We start from the raw sequence: 17901 nt of genomic DNA, 5'->3' as shown, positions 1-17901 counted from the left end.
CTACAACCTAGCCTATGAATGAAAGTTTACAAAYTAGGTGCACACAAGTCGAGAAACACATTTGAGTTGACAGACAATGACACATGAACATACAGTGACATTCAATACCGCCTTGCAAACTCTTGCCTGCATCTAGCTGATATAGGATGTKATCATTAATCCAACAGTTGCAAACGAACGTTTCTATTGGACAACTTCAGATATTTTAAGAAACTTTTTTCAACAGAATCGGCGGGAATGAATACACCCCTGATCAGGTGTAAACACGTTGTATTCCTTCTTGCATCTATGCGCTCTCCTCTTCCCTTTYCTTGTGGACTTCAATGCACAACACATCAGCTCAGCTGTGTGACCATGCGAAAAAACATTTCCAAGCCAAACCGCTACACACATTCTACATCGTTGTCACCATATTAGCTAAAGTAACGTCATAGTCAGCATAGCTAATAGAACTAAGGCGTTAGTAAACCCGCTACAATCGTGCAGTAACGTTACAGTGTACAGTCAGTCAGCAGTTACACCGGTGGGCCCCGGTGGCAATAAATGTGTAACACCAAAAGCTTACCATAACTTGGAAGAGTTCCAGTGGTGTGTTGGAAAGTCATAGCTAGCTAGCTAACACAGCATCCTTCTGTTTAAGCAGGGTGTTTCTGTAGGCTAAACTAGGTAGCTGCATTTGCTAGCTAAGTAAGTGAAACTGAAAGTAATAATAAAAAATAAAAAATTCTCTCTTCATTTTGGAAGAAATTAATTTATTCAAAACTGTTTAACTATTATCTTTCTCTTTGAGTCAACTACTCACCACATTTTATACACCGTGCTAGCTAGCTGTTGCTTATGCTTCCAGTACTAGATTCATTCTCTGATCCTTTGATTGGGTGGACATCATGTCAGTTCATGCTGCAAAAACTCTGATAGGCTGGAGGACGTCCTCCAGAAATGGGGTGAGACCCWTGAGCCTCCTAGGTTTTGTATTGAAGTCAATGTACCCAGAGGAGGGCGGAAGCTAGCTGTCCTCCGGCTACACCATGGTGCTACCCTACAGAGGGATGTTGAGGCTAATGTAGATCTTTGCAAAATTGTGTGTTTTAATCAATTATTTGGTGACGTGATTATATTTAGTATAATTTTATTTAAAAATTATAACTTTTTAAATGTTAGAACATTTAACATTTTATGAAATTCACTGAGGAGAATGGTCCTCTTCTTCCTCCTTTGAGGAGCCTCCACTGCTACAGACAATCTTTAGATTACCTGCCTACGATGTTTGAACCAGACTTCTATTCCCATGAAAAAATGTTTTACTATGAAGTGTTATTGAACCCTATCCACGTTATATTGGCCAATTGTTTGTTTTCATAATCTTACATAGTTGCTGCTACTCTGTGTTTATTATCTATGCATAGTCACTTTATCCCTCCCTAAATGTATATATTCAAATAACATTTTATTTGTGACATGCGCGGAATACCACAGGTGTAGACCTTACCGTGAAATGCTTACTTACAAGCTCTTAACCAACATTGCAGTTCAAGAAATAGAGTTAAGAAAATATTTACTAAATAAACTCAATAAAAATAAAAGGCTATGCATAGATAAAACAAAGGGGGGTTCAATGTAAATAGTCCGGGTGGCTATTTGATTAATTGTTCGGCAGTCTTACGGCTTGGGGGTAGAAACTGTTAAGGAGCCTTTTGGACCTAGARTTGATGCTCCGGTACCGCTTGCCGTGCGGTAGCAGAGAGAACAGTCTATGACTTGGGTGACTGAAATCTTTGACAATTTTTGTGGCCTTCCTCTGACGGAAGGCCTAGATGGCAAGAAGCTTGGCCCCAGTGATGTACTAGGCCATACGCACTACCCTTTGTAGCGCCTTACGGTTGGATGCCAAGCGGTTGCCATACCAGACAGTGATGCAACCGGTCAGGATGTTCTTGATGGTGCAGCTGTAGAACTTTTTGAGGATCTGAGGACCCATGCCAAATCTTTTCAGTCTCCTGAGGGGAAAAGGTGTTGTCGTGCCCTCTTCACAACTATCTTGGTGTGTTTGGACCATGATAGTTTGTTGGTGACATGGACACCAAGGAACTTGAAACTCAGCTCCACTGCAGCCCCGTCATTAATGGGGGCCTTTTCGGCCCTCCTTTTCCTGTAGTCCACGATCAGCTCCTTTGTCTTGCTCACGTTGAGGGAGGMGTTGTTGGCCTGGCACCACACTGCTAGTTCTCTGACCTTCTCCATATATAGGCTGTCTCATCGTTGTCGCTGATCAGGCCTACCACTGTTGTGTCGTCAGCAAACTTAATGATGGTGTTGGAGTCGTGCTTGGCCATGCCCTCACAGGAAGGGACTAAGCACGCACCCCTGAGGGGCCCCAGTGTTGAGGATCAGCGTGGCATATGTGTTGTTGCCTACCCTTACCAACTGGGGGCGGCCCGTCAGGCAGTCCAGGATCGAGTTGCAGAGGGAGCTGTTTAGTCCCAGGGTCCTTAGCTTAGTGATGAGCTTTGTGGGCACTATGGTGTTGAATGCTGAGCTGTAGTCAATGAACAACGTTCTCACATACGTGTTCCTTTTGTCCAGGTGGAAAAGGGCATTGTGGAGTGCGATTGAGATTGTGTCATCTGTGGATCTGTTGGGGCAGMATGCGAAATTGAGTGGGTCTAGGGTTTCCGGGATGATGGTGTTGATGTGAGCCATGACCAGCCTTTCAAAGCACTTCATGTCTACCGACGTGAGTGTTACGGTGTGGTAGCCATTTAGGCAGGTTACCTTCGCTTTCTTGGGCACAGGGACTATGGTGGTCTGCTTCAAACATGTAGGTATTACAGACTCGGTAAGGGAGAGGTTGAAAATGTCAGTGAAGACACTTGTTCCGCGCGTGCTCTGAGTACACGTACTGGTAGTCTATCGGGCCCTGCGGCCTTGTGTATGTTGACTTGTTTAAATGTCTTGCTCACATCGGCTACAGAGAGCGGTATCACACAGTCGTCTGGAACAGCTGGTGCTCTCATGCATGCTTCAGTGTTGCTTGCCTCGAAGCGAGCATAAAAGGCATTTAGCTCATCTGGTAGGCTCGCGTCACTGGGCAGCTCGCGTCTGGGTTTCCCTTTGTAGTCCGTAATAGTTTGCAAGCCCTGCCACATCCGACGAGCGTCAGAGGCGGTGTAGTAGGATTCAATATTAGTCCTGTATTGACGCTTTGCCTGTTTGATGGTTCGTCTGAGTCATAGCTGGATTTCTTATAAGCCTCCGGATTAGTGTCCCACTCCTTGAAAGCGGCAGGTCTTGCCTTTAGCCAGGTGCAGATGTTGCCTGTAATCCATGGCTTCTGGTTGGAATATGTACGTAAGGTCATATGGGGACGACGTCGTCAATGCACTTATTGATGAAGCCGGTGACTGAGGTAGTATACTCCTCAATGTCATTGGATGAATCCCTGAACATATTCCAGTCTGTGCTAGCAAAACAGTCCTGTAGCGTAGCATATTACCTCAGTTACCTCAACTAACTTGTACCCCTGCACATTGACACGGTACCGTTACCCACAGTATATAGCCTCGTTATTGTTATTTTATTGTGTTACTTTTTTTCTAACTTTCGTTTATTTTTAATTTTTTGGCAAATATATTCTTACTTTAAAAAAAAATCTGCATTGTTGGTTAAGGGCTTGTTGTATTTGCACCGAATACCTGTTCTATTCCTTTAATTACACCATGACCTTTACCCTAGTGGAACACATTTCCTGGGCTTTGTGTCCGACTGAAATAGTAGGAGCACCAGCTTGTTCTCTGTGATTGGTTACAGGTCACTTTTGCTGACAGTCTTCAATTTCACATAATTTTAATTGGTTCCAACAATGGGCGGTCCCGTTTAGACCCGCCTTCTTTTCAACAGAATCGCTCTAAAATCTTTCTGACCTTTCCTGCGTTACCGTTCTCCTAGCAGCAGGATATTATGCTGGCAGTATGATCGCGGTTTTCTTTTTCAAAATAACAGTCCCCCTGCAGAGACACGCAAACTTCATTTTTTTWAAATCACAAGTATAGTACAACGGTTTTTCACAGCATTGCAACCCACTCTGAAAAAATGTATTGCTAATTTGACGTATTTTATTTGCAATATTAAATTATTTATCCCAGTATGTTGAAACTTATTGTGTAGGCTATATTTAAAGAAATACACTTTTAATAAAATACAAATATATGTTATTGGAAATACTCAATAGAGTCTGCAAAACTTTAATTGGTCTTGTGCTGGGCAACTGGTTTAATACAGAGTACTGGTGACTCCTTACTCCACCCACTCCTTTCACTGCACGGTAGATGGGATACTTATTGGCTTGTAGAGAGAAAACCTTTCTACCTGTCTAAGCTAAAGTGGGGGTGGGAAATATTCAGTAGGGTCTCTACCAACCAAATATGTGTAGTTTTGGAGGGGGACTGCTGCTGGCTGAGAACGAAGTCCTGCTGGGTATGTACAACACTGTCCCACTCCAAAACGAACCATAATATTTGGTTAGTAGAGACCCTACTGAATATTTCCAACCCCACTTTAGCTGAAACAGGTAGAAAAGTTATCTCTATGAGCCAATATGTAACCCATGTACAGTCTATTACGGTGTCTTGCAATAGCCCCCAGTGTCATGTTGTCTTTTTTCATTATTGGTGTAAAAATAAATAATTTTAAAACATATTTGGGATTTGTTTTCATAAATTACTCATTGCATTTTCTTGTTGTCACAATGGAGGTGGCTATTGATTACATTTCAATGTCTTTTGAATGAGTTATCCATTTATTTGAAAGGTTTCATCATTACCATACAGAAGTGACGTTATCATTTGTGCTGCTAGCAGAACACTAGTCTCTTGGTTGCAGGTTCGTTGTGGTGACTGGGTAGCTAGCTACTGTACATTTGCTGAACCGAAGAATCGCTAACAATGTCGCGGGTTCTTGTTGGAGTTAAACGTGTAATTGACTATGCTGTCAAGGTAGCTACTTCCCCACTGTCTTCTATTTTAAAGCAATTCAACATTTCACGTGCAGAATTTCCATTCGATACTTCCTATGGCTATGGTAGCTAGCTAACGTAAGGTGGGTAGATGGATGAAGGGTTAGTTTAGCAAGCTAGCATTCATTGTTTGAATGTCAACTAACTTAACAACCATAACTGCAAGGAAAATACCAAGGTCATTACAGGGTTGTCTAGGTAACAGTTACGTTTAATTTGTCTAGCGTGCTAACGTTACTTCTAGAATTGGTAAAACGATAAACGACTGTCAACATTAAAAAAGAAAGCTAGCTAACAATACATTGTCACTGTGTTGTGACAATGTATTGCAAATATTAAGCTACATGTATAATCATCATTCAGGCTTCATCAGAGGGATTTAAAAACATAAAATCAACTAGGTGTCACAGCATCAGGACAGTTAGATAGTAGGCTATCACTATCCAAGTCACTCCAATCAGATAGTTCCAAGGTAATATTTTTTTGTAAAGGAAGCCTAACACCATATCTATTACCAGTTATGTCATACTAGTCTGAGCACTCCTGCTTCAGCTGCACCCAACTAGATCCCTGTAGCTGTCTCTCGATGCACTCGGTTAAGCTATGTTTGTACCCTCCCCCGTCCCAAATGCTGCCTCAACTCTTATCAGACAGGGAGGCATGAGGGCGGTGTGTGTGTGAGCGAGACACAGTCTGGGCCAGTCATATATTTATGAGGTGACTAATGTATATGGGATGGACTTAAGACAGAATTTTGGCCTTTTAAAAGGTTTATTTACCATGGCTGTTCAATACTATTGGGTTAGTGGCAGGCTTTCAAAAGTGTTCCAGAATTGGGTTGACTGCCTCACATATTCAATTGGAAAGCTCTGAGAGCACACCTACATTGGGCCCACAGCAACTATTTCCAAGTGCCCAGACTGCACAGTGTCCCCACACTTAACTCCGGCACATTGACTGCATGCACTTCATGTCTCCAGCCTCTGTCTTTGTCTGTCTCTCTCTGACCCTTCTGAGTGACTATCCAGTAGTCACTTATGTTCAGTAGGGCAAAGTTCTTTGAAACTGAATTAGCATTTCTTATTGGAGTTCAGGTAGTCCCACCCATTTTCAGTTCGTTTTTTTCTTCTGTTTGGTGCCTAATGAAGACAACCCTGCGCTCTCCCCTAGATCCGCGTGAAGCCCGACCACAGCGGGGTGGTGACAGATGGCGTCAAGCACTCCATGAACCCCTTCTGTGAGATCGCTGTGGAGGAGGCCGTCAAACTCAAGGAGAAGAAGTTCATCAAAGAGGTGGTGGCCGTCAGCTGTGGGCCCACGCAAGTAACGGTAAGAGTGACGGAATGCTCTGGCGACACCATTTTGGAGTCGGGTGTATTCAACGATGCAGAACATTTTCCTTCTACATGACATTATACATATCTGTTCTACTCAATTCATTTATATCTTAACATCCTGTAGTTTTAGGCTTCATTTCTATCCAAATGTTCTGTATCATTAGGCTGCATCCTCCTTAACAGGCCTTCAATAGCTAACATTTGGAGGGAAGCTTTGGATCTTGTTTCTTCATTAGGATAGCGGTCATGAGTATGTTTTCATTCTATTGTAAGAAGGATTCTTCAGATGGTCACCTCCAACTTGACTGTGCTAATGATTGTATTATTCTGTCATTGTTCTCAGATGGTGTTCTTTTATAATTTTGAGAACCCTACCGCTCAAGCGTTTGTATTGTGTGTGTGTGTGTGTTTGTGTGTGTGTGTGTGTAGGAGACCATCCGTACTGCACTGGCCATGGGGTGTGACCGCGGCATCCACGTGGAGGTCTCAGGAAAAGACTACGAGGCCATGGGACCCCTGCAGATCTCCAAGATCTTTGCTGCCCTAGCCAAGAAGGAGGAGGCCTCACTCGTCATCCTGGGCAAACAGGTCATCCGATGCAATAGATTGCGCTACTGCCACACCAATGCCAGTTGACTTTGAAATCGAACCTCATGATCTCATGTAATGCTCACTGATTGTGTTGGTATTTTTTGACAGGCCATTGACGATGACTGTAACCAGACAGGTCAGATGACGGCAGCCTTGTTAGACTGGCCTCAGGTCAGTAGTGGTTTCTTCTTGTTGTAATCTTTTTTCTCAGCAGGAATTACTAAACTGATCTCAGAGCATAGAGGCCTTGTTTACTGTTAAGTGCTGACTTGGATACCATTGTAGTCCAGATCAGGACCTTTTCTCATGGTCTTTATAAGCATTAGCATATWGAKGTAATGTCAGGTGAAGAGACCAGCTGAACTATCAGGCCTTAGATTATGTCACTACAGTCAACACAGTCTGRACTGAAAAGTAGACCAAAGGCCAAATGAAGGGCAAAATTAGGGTGTATTTACATGGTTAAACCACCAGATGTCACACTTGGATTGCCTCGTGGCCTACAACYGGGTTACAGTTGTCAGGTAACATAGGAAAGAAGGCTATGTTTTAGTTGTAAATTCATTTGATAATTTCAGATAATATCTCATCTCAATGTGGATTATGACATCTACTAAATGTAGTACCTCCCATTCTTGCAGGGCACATTTGCCTCTGAGGTGACCATCGATGGGGAAAAGGTGAAGGTGGTGAGGGAAATCGATGGTGGTCTAGAGACCATCAAAATCAGCATGCCAGCCGTCCTCACAGCAGACCTTCGACTCAACACCCCCAGATACGCCACCCTGCCCAACATCATGGTAATACACACAATGTATATTTCCTCACAAAGTGTACACACACACACATAGCACTTTAATTTCTCATCTKCTTCTCCCTCCACCTACCAGAAAGCCAAGAAGAAGAAGATAGCCAACATGAAACCAGCAGACCTGGGGGTGGACATGGTGTCGCGATTGGAGGTGTTGAGGGTGGACGAGCCCCCAACGAGACTGGCCGGAGTGAAGGTGGAGACGGTGGATGACCTYGTCGCCAAACTCAAGGCTAACGGAACAATCTAGAGGCCRTGTGGGAGCCAAAGGGGGAGTGCAGMGGACACACAGAGGGGTGAGTCTCAATACCTAAAAACAGTATGACTGTTTGAGATAATATTTGTAACACATTAGAAAATGTCAGAGCACTGATGAATTTCATGTTCATGTAACAACTTACCCTTGTGAATGGTGAGAGAAATTTTTATTTTTGAGGAATAGTGAAGATTGTACAATCATCTGCTTCTTCCACCAAATTGCCTCAACTGTAAACGCAGACCTTTGCCATAGTGTGCTGTACTTGACCAAGCTCAGTGTTTCTGTCTCTATTTGGCTGTAATATGTATTTTTCCCCTTCCATTTTGCAGGTCTCTGTTTGAGAGATGGAACAAAGTAACTTAGCAAACGTGGAGGACTGGTTGCATAATGCAGAACCCATCGCCACCCGGCCCTCTGTGTTTAACTCTGACTTCCATGATAGTAGCCTACTGACCTGGAATAAAGGGATACTGAGAAACACTGTCCTGTAGGAACCCACACAGCCCAGAGGGTGAAGAAGAAGAGGGTCTGTTGTTATTGTGCAATTTAATTCACATGGTACATCTGTATTGTAATTAATGTATCTTCTCTGTGAGTATAGGTAACTAGGTATGGAGGACCTAGACTCAAAAAATGCACAACTTCCAAGCCAGTAATATAAGTCAGTAACTTTCTTTCACCCATGTTTCTGTATGTTGGATCTTGTGCATTCAGGGTTTGTGATATGTCTACTGACTTGGTTTGTATAAAGTTTATATAAATATAATTATTTCTGAGTTGGGTGGCAGCTCCGGTTGGACAGTGTCTCTCAGTAGATGTGGGGAAATTATTTTTAAAAACACACACAAAGTTGACTTTTTACCATAAGCGCCTCTTCTGTTTAGATTGTACAGCATCCTACCATAACAATAAAGGTATCTTTTTCATATCTACATCTGCTGTTTTCCACTGTCATTCTATGTTGTTGTATTCTGTCTTTCCACATCATTGTTTTGGTTTTAAGATAGTCTCTTGAGTAGCTAGTACTTGGCAACAAACATCCAGTCATTAGAGGGCATGTTCCGAACCCCCTAAATCCCTGAGAAAGATGGTACTCTCTTAAATGGTTCCTAACTGTGTAGCAAAAGTAATTTTATAATGAGAGGATTCGCTTATCTGTCCKAGCTTAGCCAGTGGGAGGAGTTTGCACCAGGTGAAAWGTGATTGCATTTCTTTTGGAACCGGTCTGCCTCCCGGGCGTGAGCCAGAGGGCTGTTGAAAGCCACGATGAAGTCTGCTCAAGACAAAAGTTGTGCAGCCTAGGCTAGTGGCACATGGGAGTAATGAGTAGGATTTTGTTTTTATATGCAAAAGTGATTGCTTTTGYTAAAAAATGCATTCTCAATGAAACAACTTGTTTGAAAATTCCAACATAACATATTTTATGGAAAAGAGATGTATGTTTCTAGATGATGCACTGTGCTGCCTTGTTGACAACCTGACAATGTGGCACAGATTACTGTTCGATTTGAGAAGGGTGCTCCTCRCTCTGCTTTTGCCCGTTCAAGTCACGGGCCATTAACGGGTACACTGCAGCTCAGGTTAATAGAACTCCCTCAATGGAACTAAATRATTTCAGTGGTAACCAATAACTGTAATAGCTGTGTGTGCGTGTCCCACTCCGCATTCATTGGGACCAGACACCAAGGTTGTTTCTCCAGAGAGGAAGAGTCCAAACTKGGCGGGAAATCTTTCTCCCTCCAGCAGGTGGCGTTTTTGTGTTGAGGTTAATGAGTGTCGAATTTGGTCAACAACAAAAACATTATGGCTTATTTGCTACGTTAGGTTTATTTGATCAAATAGAAATGYCTAAATCTTAAATTATTACGAGTGTACCGATAAGTAGGAAACGTGACATCCCGGCAACTTTGAGAAYYAAAAAAACACTTTAAATCGGAGTTGTCTCAATGGCTGGCTATTCATGGCATGAAGCTAGTAGCATAACGTCCACATTAAATACAGGCGGTTGACGTCAACAACCCTCCTCGAATATTCAAAAGKGATTACAATATTGAGATGTCCACCAATCCAAAGAAAGGATAGGCGAGAGCTAGGCAGCCCAGCCGTGTTGCTTTGTGAACAACAACTCCGGTTGTTAAGGCGGGGAGATATTTGGTTTCTCCCAGAGGACAAGTGCAATAGGTGATGGAAAGAATGCAGTCCAACCGGTTACCTTTCATTAATCAGATCATTCTGTTACAATAGACCTGAAACACTGGTAAATCACCAGCCTACACCTTTTTATTTTGTGTCAACGTCTAGGTGACTGCGCAATAAATCATATTCCTCTTCTTTCTCACGGTACTGTTTGGTTGAATATGCCAATCTAGACTAGTTTACCTGTAGATATTGATATAGTAAATTACRGTCACACCTCAAAGCTCAACAAGCAGTCACTTTTGCATTGTTTATTGAAAGTTTGCCTGTAAAAGTAAAGCCCACGTTTACCAATCAAGGCTTTGACATCGACACAGGTGAATTGCTCTCGAATCTTTGATGACAGATAGCCCGGACAGCTCGACAGTAAAGCAAGGTTGAGTGCAATAGAGGACACAACGCAGGAGCGATTGTATTACATCAGTTGTCCATCGAACTTTTACAAGGACTCTACCCAGATTTTTTTTGTGGTATCTTAAAAAGCTTAAATGTGGAAGATTTTTATGTGAAAGCTGTGGGCAATTTATGGTTTCGGGTTTCGTGGATTTCTCTTTGAGGTTAAATATGTCCTCGCACCAGTTTGGTGTCCACAATTGGCACATTTTTAAGTTAACTGTATTGATATTTGTGATTGGAGGTAAGTTTCAATTTATCATGRTGTTTAATTTTGTATGTCACGTGCCATATAAACAAAACTAGCCTGCTTTCAATAGGCCTACACCATATTGTAAACCTATACAATAAACAAATGATTGATTCACCTAATTAACTACCCAATAAATTGTGACCATATAGAATGTATCACGAGATGATTGAGATCCTATTTCTCTGTAGGATTTAGTTACAATTTGTGACCCTTAATCAACTTTGTATTAATGTTTACATTTCCATTCATTCTTTGCTTCGTCATGATCAACTACAGGTGTAAACTGTGATTTGACCATCTCTCCCCTGGGACCCTCACTTGTCAACGCCACTGTTGGCAGCAATGTGACTCTGGTAGTGACCATCAGTGGTGCACCTGACCCTGTGGTCACATGGAAGATGGGGAGTTTACCTGTGGTTACCTGGACCCTTGGCTCCAGTGTTGCACCAGACATAGCCATCATTCACCGTGATGTGCTGAAGATTGAGACCGATGGGTCCCTCACCTTCCGCAATGTGTCATTTGGCTACAGTAACACCTACACTGTGGAGATAGTCAAGTCTGGATTTAAAACTGTCTCAGCCACATTTGTGCTGAAGGTCTATGGTGAGTATTGGGCATTTGGTGCCAGTTTCCCAGACCCAGATTAATCACATTCCTTTACTAAAAAGCAGTTTCAATAGAAATTCTCCTTTGAGCACACCTTTTAGTTGAATATTACACATTTTAGTTGTATATTAGACTTCATGTAGAGTTTAGTCATGTTAGGATCARGTGTAAGTTTCTTTTACCCGTTCAAGGAATTATGCAGCTACATTGTCCTCCTCACCATGGAGAAGCAATATGGTTTGTCCATCCATCTGTGTCCTTTACCCCAACCGTTTTTCTGCTTTCAGACTACATCCAGAACGTGTCTGTGAATACAGAGCCTGCCGATGCCAAAGAAGGAGCCGAAAAGTTCACTTTGCAGTACAGCACACTGCAGGGTGAGGCCGACCAGTGGAGGTGGTACTTTAACAGTGTGGAGATCCAGAACAACTCTCACTACACAGTGGGCCAGAAGAGCCTGGTCATCCATCAGCCCAACCGGAACGACACAGGACCATACACCTTGGTCCTGACCAACCCTTTCAGCACTGTCACATTTCAGAGGAAAATAACTGTTCTCTGTAAGAAGGAGTATTTGAATCTCGCCTTATTTGTCCGAAGCATTAGTCTGAACATGACTTTTTATTCTACTTTATTAGTTAACAGCACAATTTTCTGTCTTGTGCACCCGTAATTACTTGCATGTCTCTAGATTTGTAGTTGAATCCTTTAACTTAATCCTTTACTGAAAGCAACAACATGTTTCCCTGTCTCACAAATCCACATTGCCACTGCACGTCTTTATTTCCTTCAACTCCTCTATATGGAACTCGCATGTGGAAATGGCAATAGTCCTCCTCACTTTCTTACTCTTCTACTCTACACTGAACAAAAAATGCGACCACAAATGACATCCACTTTAACCAGCCATTTGATGACACCGATATGCCCTTAAATGGTCACCTGACTTCCCTTTCCACTACCTGTCGTCTCCCGTAGATGGACCAGACGAGCCCGTGCTTGGAGCCAGTCCGTCCCAGGCCTTCTTTGTTTCCGGAGATTCCCTCTCTCTTTCCTGTCAGGCCGAGGGGGTTCCCCAACCCTCCGCCTCCTGGATGTTTGGGGGTCAGACCCTGCCCGTTTCCCAGGGCGGAAGTCTCAATCTGACCAATGTCCAAACTAGCCAGGGGGGCATATACACCTGTGTGCTGGTCAATGTGAACACTGGAGCGCAGCGCAAGAAGAACTTGACGGTCAACGTTTATGGTAGAGTATTAGCGTCTGTTGAGGGGGTAATACGGTACACATGTTTTGTGTTGTTTGATGTCACTGATCTTAGCGTAAGGGGTCTTGAAACATCTGGATGGATCATTGTGCCTGTGCTACACAACCTGTGTGTGTGCGCCAAACCAATAAGCTTTTTGCATTTATTTAGCCGTGCAAGTGTTCTAATTACCCCGCCGCCCCTTGTCTTCCTACCATCACAGAGAGCCCGACAGCCAGCCCAGTGTGCTCGGTCAATGCAGTGAACGGAAATGTCGACCTGCAGTTCCACTGCCGGTGGCCAGGAGGCACCCCAGAAGCCCTGCTGTCCTTTCCTGCCTTGACTAACGCCACCAGCGGTGCTGGAGACTTCAACCTGACCATSCCTGCCTCTCAGGACCTCAATGGGAAAATGGTCCTCTGTAGGGCCAATCACCCCCTCCATCAGACACAGTGCAATATTACTGCCAGTGAGTTACTTATTCCATACTAGACTATGTAAGGTCCAGGCATTTTGCAGGTCTGCACAACAAACAATGTTTGAGGATCACACAGGATAACTAGTGGTCTCATTACTCCTTAGCTGGTCCTGCAAAGTTTTTACCGATGGTCTTGACCACAGTGGACCGAGAGGGTAAAATAGTGGTCACCATCCACTGCAACAGCCAGGCCACGCCCAAGGCTACGGTCACATGGTCCAAAGGTACCGAGCTCTTAGCCAATGGGTTGCAGTACCAGATCAGCGTGGACACTGCACATCTCAGCATCCATGATTTTAACACCAGCACCGCTCAGCTCTACACTTACACCTGTAACTGTAGCAACCCACTGGGCAACAATGGAAAAAAGACTCAGTTACTGGGTATGTCATCGACCAGTTTCTCATGTGGTGGTTAGCGGCCTGTTTCTCTTGGGTCATGGATAGAGTTAGAGCGAAATACATGGTTTTGTTTACTTGGTGGGTCACTGTGAAATTTGAAAGACTTTATGTAAGATTTTGATCCACTGTTATAGTAGTGTTTTACGCTATACAGTAGTTACAGAATGTGGTTAAACATGCATCATGTGATCTCTGTGCTGAGCACTGGGAAGTAGTTGTGCTGTATTAAAATTACTGGAGAATCAGATGTTACCTGAAAGTTCTAGAGCACTAGAGTTACTAGACTGAAGCAGCACAATGGGGTCTTAGACTGTGTAAAGAAAAACATGCTTTTTTTTATTTTTACACAAAGCTCCATAGTATTCCTCTCCACCCCTCTCCAGGCCCCACCATCTCAGATTCCAGTCTTTTCCCTAATAAAAATGGAACCATCATCACAATGACCTGGGAGGTCCCTCCCACCTCTGTGATTACAGGTAAAGCTGCCGACGTACCTATTCTCACAAATGTTCCTGTAAAAACAATATTGTCAGAACCTAAGAATAGTGTTTTCCACAATTTAGGCATTGTTATTTGACAACATGGGAACCTCCCCAATTTCCAACCTTTTGTTAAAATTATTTTGATCTCACTGCTGAACTGCTAGACCTCACCAATACTGCTGCTGGGGAAAGATGCAAATCCAAACAGTAGATGGGGGTGTACTGTAAATATTGCTTAATTCTGAGACCATCTGGACTATCCAGCTTTGTTCTAGAGTGCACAATGCTTTGGTGTGAGAAACTGATATTGTAGCCTAATAGGCCTTAACCAATTTTTTAAAATGAGCCTGCTTTCTTGTTGCCATTTTCCTTTTATGTCGTTTTGGGTCTATAAGTCTGTCTTCAAGCAGTTGGCTGAGAACCTTGTATAATACTACTCTGTAGTGACAGCTTCGGGATACAATTTGACATTTGACCTGGTTTTACATGTATCTTGGCTGTAGTTAATGTAAAATTATATGGAACATCCCTTTAAGTACTGCTCAACACTGGTTTCTGTCCCTCCGTTGCTTTGAAGGCTTTGACATCCAGATGAGCGGACCAGACCTCCTAACTGTCACTAAAAATGGCAACCGAAGGAAAAGAGCCACAGAGGGATTCCGGAGCATTCAGCAGAGGTCCGGTTCCTTCCGGAGCACTGATATCTCTGTTCTGGATCCCAAATCCACATACTACTTCCGGGTCATCCCCATTGCTGGCAGAACTCAGGGGGAACCATCAGCGGTGCAGAGAATTGGACCCGGTATTTGAACTGACTTGGATAATATTCCTATTCAGATTGTTTGGAGGGTGCTAATCTGATTGCCACTTACTAGTAGGCTTGGCGTTGTTCCATGTGAAGCAATGAATTCATTTCTTTGTAAGATGTATTGTTGCAAGAGACTGGGGAATGAGCTGGATGTTAACATAAAAGTAGACTTCTACATGATACTGGTAAAGTTAAACTTATAGTAAACATTATGCTTCCATGTCGCCTTTGACGCATCAGTGGAGAGTAGGCTCTGTGAGTGCTGCTCTAACAGATTGTACTGTGTCTGTGCTGGTATGACAGGTGGTCTGAGCACACCACAGATTATAGGCCTCGCTGTCGGGATTCCCTGTGGCCTCCTCTTCCTCCTCCTCCTCATCGGCCTCATATACCTCTGTGTCTACTGCTGCAGGAAGAAACGTAGGAGCACAACTCTCAATCCCCTGATCTTCCTTCCTTTTTTATTGTCACATCCGGAATCAAGTGGTTCTCACTCTAAAATTGTGTTTCTGTTTCATAGGTCAACAGAACAGATATCCTGTGCCCAGAGCAGTAGAGAAGGTAATGTCAGTAACTGGGAAAATTTGTTATTGCACAAATGTCATGTTCCTACCAGTACTGTAGAACTCTTCCCCTCCCCGCCCCATGCAGGTGGCATCAACCCAACCAGACGTAAACACTCCCAACCACCTGCTGACTGGAGGACTCGAACCACTGCCTGATTACAACAAAATAACATCACAGGCGGTAATTCACCCCGCCTTGTCATGACATACACTTACAAAATACCTGAAGTACACATCTGGGCACGTATTCACAAAACATAGATGAGTAGGAGTGCTGATCCAGGATCAGTTTTGCCTTTTAAACCATAATGAATAAGACTCCTACTCTGAAACGCTTTGTGAATATGGGCCCTGTGGAATTGCTACTGGGTTAGAACTGTTATATAGAAATGTAGGAGAGTGATTTTCTATTCAGAAATGATTTACCAGCCATGCGTTGTATCTGATATCTTTTCCAGGCTCCGGCTGAGCGGTCAATCCCTCTCCCCACGTTTGTCGCTCCTCCCCCTGTGAGAACTGCCACAATTGTGTAAACGGAATAAAACTGTTATTTTCACTGGGATGTGCAATATTTTGTCATAAATGTTTTCATATTTTATATTCTTAATATTATTTTATCACTAATGTGAAAAGCTCTTATGTATGTGAGGTTGATTTAATATGGGGATATGTTGCTCTCTGTAACTGCAGAACTGACTATGGTGTTTCTTAATCAAAATTGTGTTTCTGCTTCAACCAAATTGAATATWCATGTCTATCTGAACGCCAATCTCTGCGATCAGCAAACTTTGTACTGATATTTATTTTCAATAAATCTTATAAAAATGACAGTGTCTATTGTATAGATACACCGAGTGTACAAAACATAAATGAACACCTGCTCTTTCCATGACATAGACTGACCAGGTCAATCCAGGTGAAAGCTATGATCCTTTATTGATAACACTTGTTTAATCCACTTAAATCAGTGTAGATGAAGGAGAGGAGACTGGTTTAAAGAAGGATTTTTAAGCCTTGAGACAAGGATTGTGTCTGTGTGCCATTCAAAGGGTGAATGGCAAAACAAAAGCTTTAAGTGCCTTTGAACGGGGTATGGTAGTAGGAGACAGGCACACTGGTTTGTATCAAGAACTGCAACGCTGCTAGGGTTTTAACTCAACAGTGCCCCATGTGTTTCAAGAATGGTCCACCACCTAAAGGACATCCAGCCGACTTGACACAACTGTGGGAAGCATTGGAGTCAACATGAGCCAGCATGAGTAGAGTTACTTTATTAATCTCAACTTGGGGAATTGTTWTATCACAGCATGCATGCATCATCAATGACAGAACCTGCAACCATGACCAACACATGATCAAAAATAGAAACACATTAAGACAAAGGCACATGAACCAACGATAGTATCCCTAAAAGAATAGTCTGATTCAAATTCTGTTTTCTATCCTTCTCTGGGAAAACAGGCAACAACATTTTCCGATYGAGACTGCATAAAAAAGTTATTCCATTACACTCATTAAAAAGCCTCATGGCCGTCTTAACCTCTGGAACATCTGGGCAGGATGAACCTGCTACTGAAGCTGCTCCTGTGTAGCAATAGAGTGCTGTGGAGTGGGTGTGTGTCATTGTTCATGATCATGTGTTTTTACTTGCAGCCTTTTTAAGAACATGTCTTGCATTGATTCCAGGCTGCAGCCAATTGTAGCACTGGCTTTGTTACTTATTTTGTCAAGATTGTTTAAGTCTTCCTTAGCTAAATGCCCTTTTCAGCAAACAATGGGATGGGTCACTACACTCGCCACAACACTGCTATAGAACATATGAAGCATTTTGTCACATACATTAAAAGATATAAGCTTCCTTAGGGCTTTTTAGTAGACACTGAGGAATCTCCTTCCAGTTCAGTTTGTTGTCCACTATTACACCCAAGTACTTATAAGAGTCAACAGGGCCAATCTCTTCACAATTAATAGAAATGGGATTAAAAACATCTTTCTTTTTGGCCTCACACCATTTCACAAAGGACTCAGTTATATCCCTGTGATGAGCATCGTCTCCCCCCACATGACACAGTTTYCTATAGCAAAGTCATCAGAGAATTTCTGTAAGTGGCTCAGTTCGTTGTGTGTGAAGTCATTTGTGTAAAGAGTAAACATGAGTTGAGGCGACAGCCTATCTGGAACCTTTGCAATTTGACCACCGCCCAAAAACTGGTTTTGAAGATGCTCTGCTCGGTCTCCTCCACAGAGTATATGAGCACCTGGAGAYGCCCGGCTGTGTGGTGAGAACAATGTTCTTCCACTTCTCCAGTGCTTTGAATACCATACAACCCCACCTGCTGGCCCAAAAGCTAAAGGACATTCACGTAAATCCACATACAATCAAATGGATTGTGAACTACCTGACCAATTGACGACAGTTTGTAAGACCGAACCAGGCAGTATCAGATCGGATATGTATATGTA

General features: G+C 43.0%; 2 protein-coding genes across 2 annotated transcripts; both read left to right on the top strand.

Moving 5' to 3' along the window:
* Nucleotides 1–4849: 4849 nt before the first annotated feature.
* Nucleotides 4850–8705, top strand: etfb (electron transfer flavoprotein subunit beta). Its single transcript, XM_023989225.2, has 7 exons — nucleotides 4850–4991; nucleotides 6182–6340; nucleotides 6778–6936; nucleotides 7048–7110; nucleotides 7581–7739; nucleotides 7830–8046; nucleotides 8339–8705. Exons 1-6 carry the CDS (start codon nucleotides 4941–4943, stop codon nucleotides 7998–8000), a joined length of 762 nt encoding a protein of 253 aa, XP_023844993.1. The 5' UTR covers nucleotides 4850–4940; the 3' UTR covers nucleotides 8001–8046; nucleotides 8339–8705.
* A 1759-nt stretch (nucleotides 8706–10464) lies between these two features.
* Nucleotides 10465–16266, top strand: vsig10l (V-set and immunoglobulin domain containing 10 like). Its single transcript, XM_023989222.2, has 12 exons — nucleotides 10465–10842; nucleotides 11128–11457; nucleotides 11748–12020; nucleotides 12439–12705; nucleotides 12927–13172; nucleotides 13286–13564; nucleotides 13966–14058; nucleotides 14642–14866; nucleotides 15176–15292; nucleotides 15393–15433; nucleotides 15524–15619; nucleotides 15897–16266. Exons 1-12 carry the CDS (start codon nucleotides 10731–10733, stop codon nucleotides 15969–15971), a joined length of 2154 nt encoding a protein of 717 aa, XP_023844990.1. The 5' UTR covers nucleotides 10465–10730; the 3' UTR covers nucleotides 15972–16266.
* The last annotated feature ends 1635 nt before the right edge of the window (nucleotides 16267–17901 follow it).

This window comes from Salvelinus sp. IW2-2015, linkage group LG6.1 (assembly GCF_002910315.2).
Source record: "Salvelinus sp. IW2-2015 linkage group LG6.1, ASM291031v2, whole genome shotgun sequence".
Taxonomy (NCBI): Eukaryota; Metazoa; Chordata; class Actinopteri; order Salmoniformes; family Salmonidae; genus Salvelinus; species Salvelinus sp. IW2-2015.
This window is presented reverse-complemented; position numbering and strand designations above follow the sequence as displayed.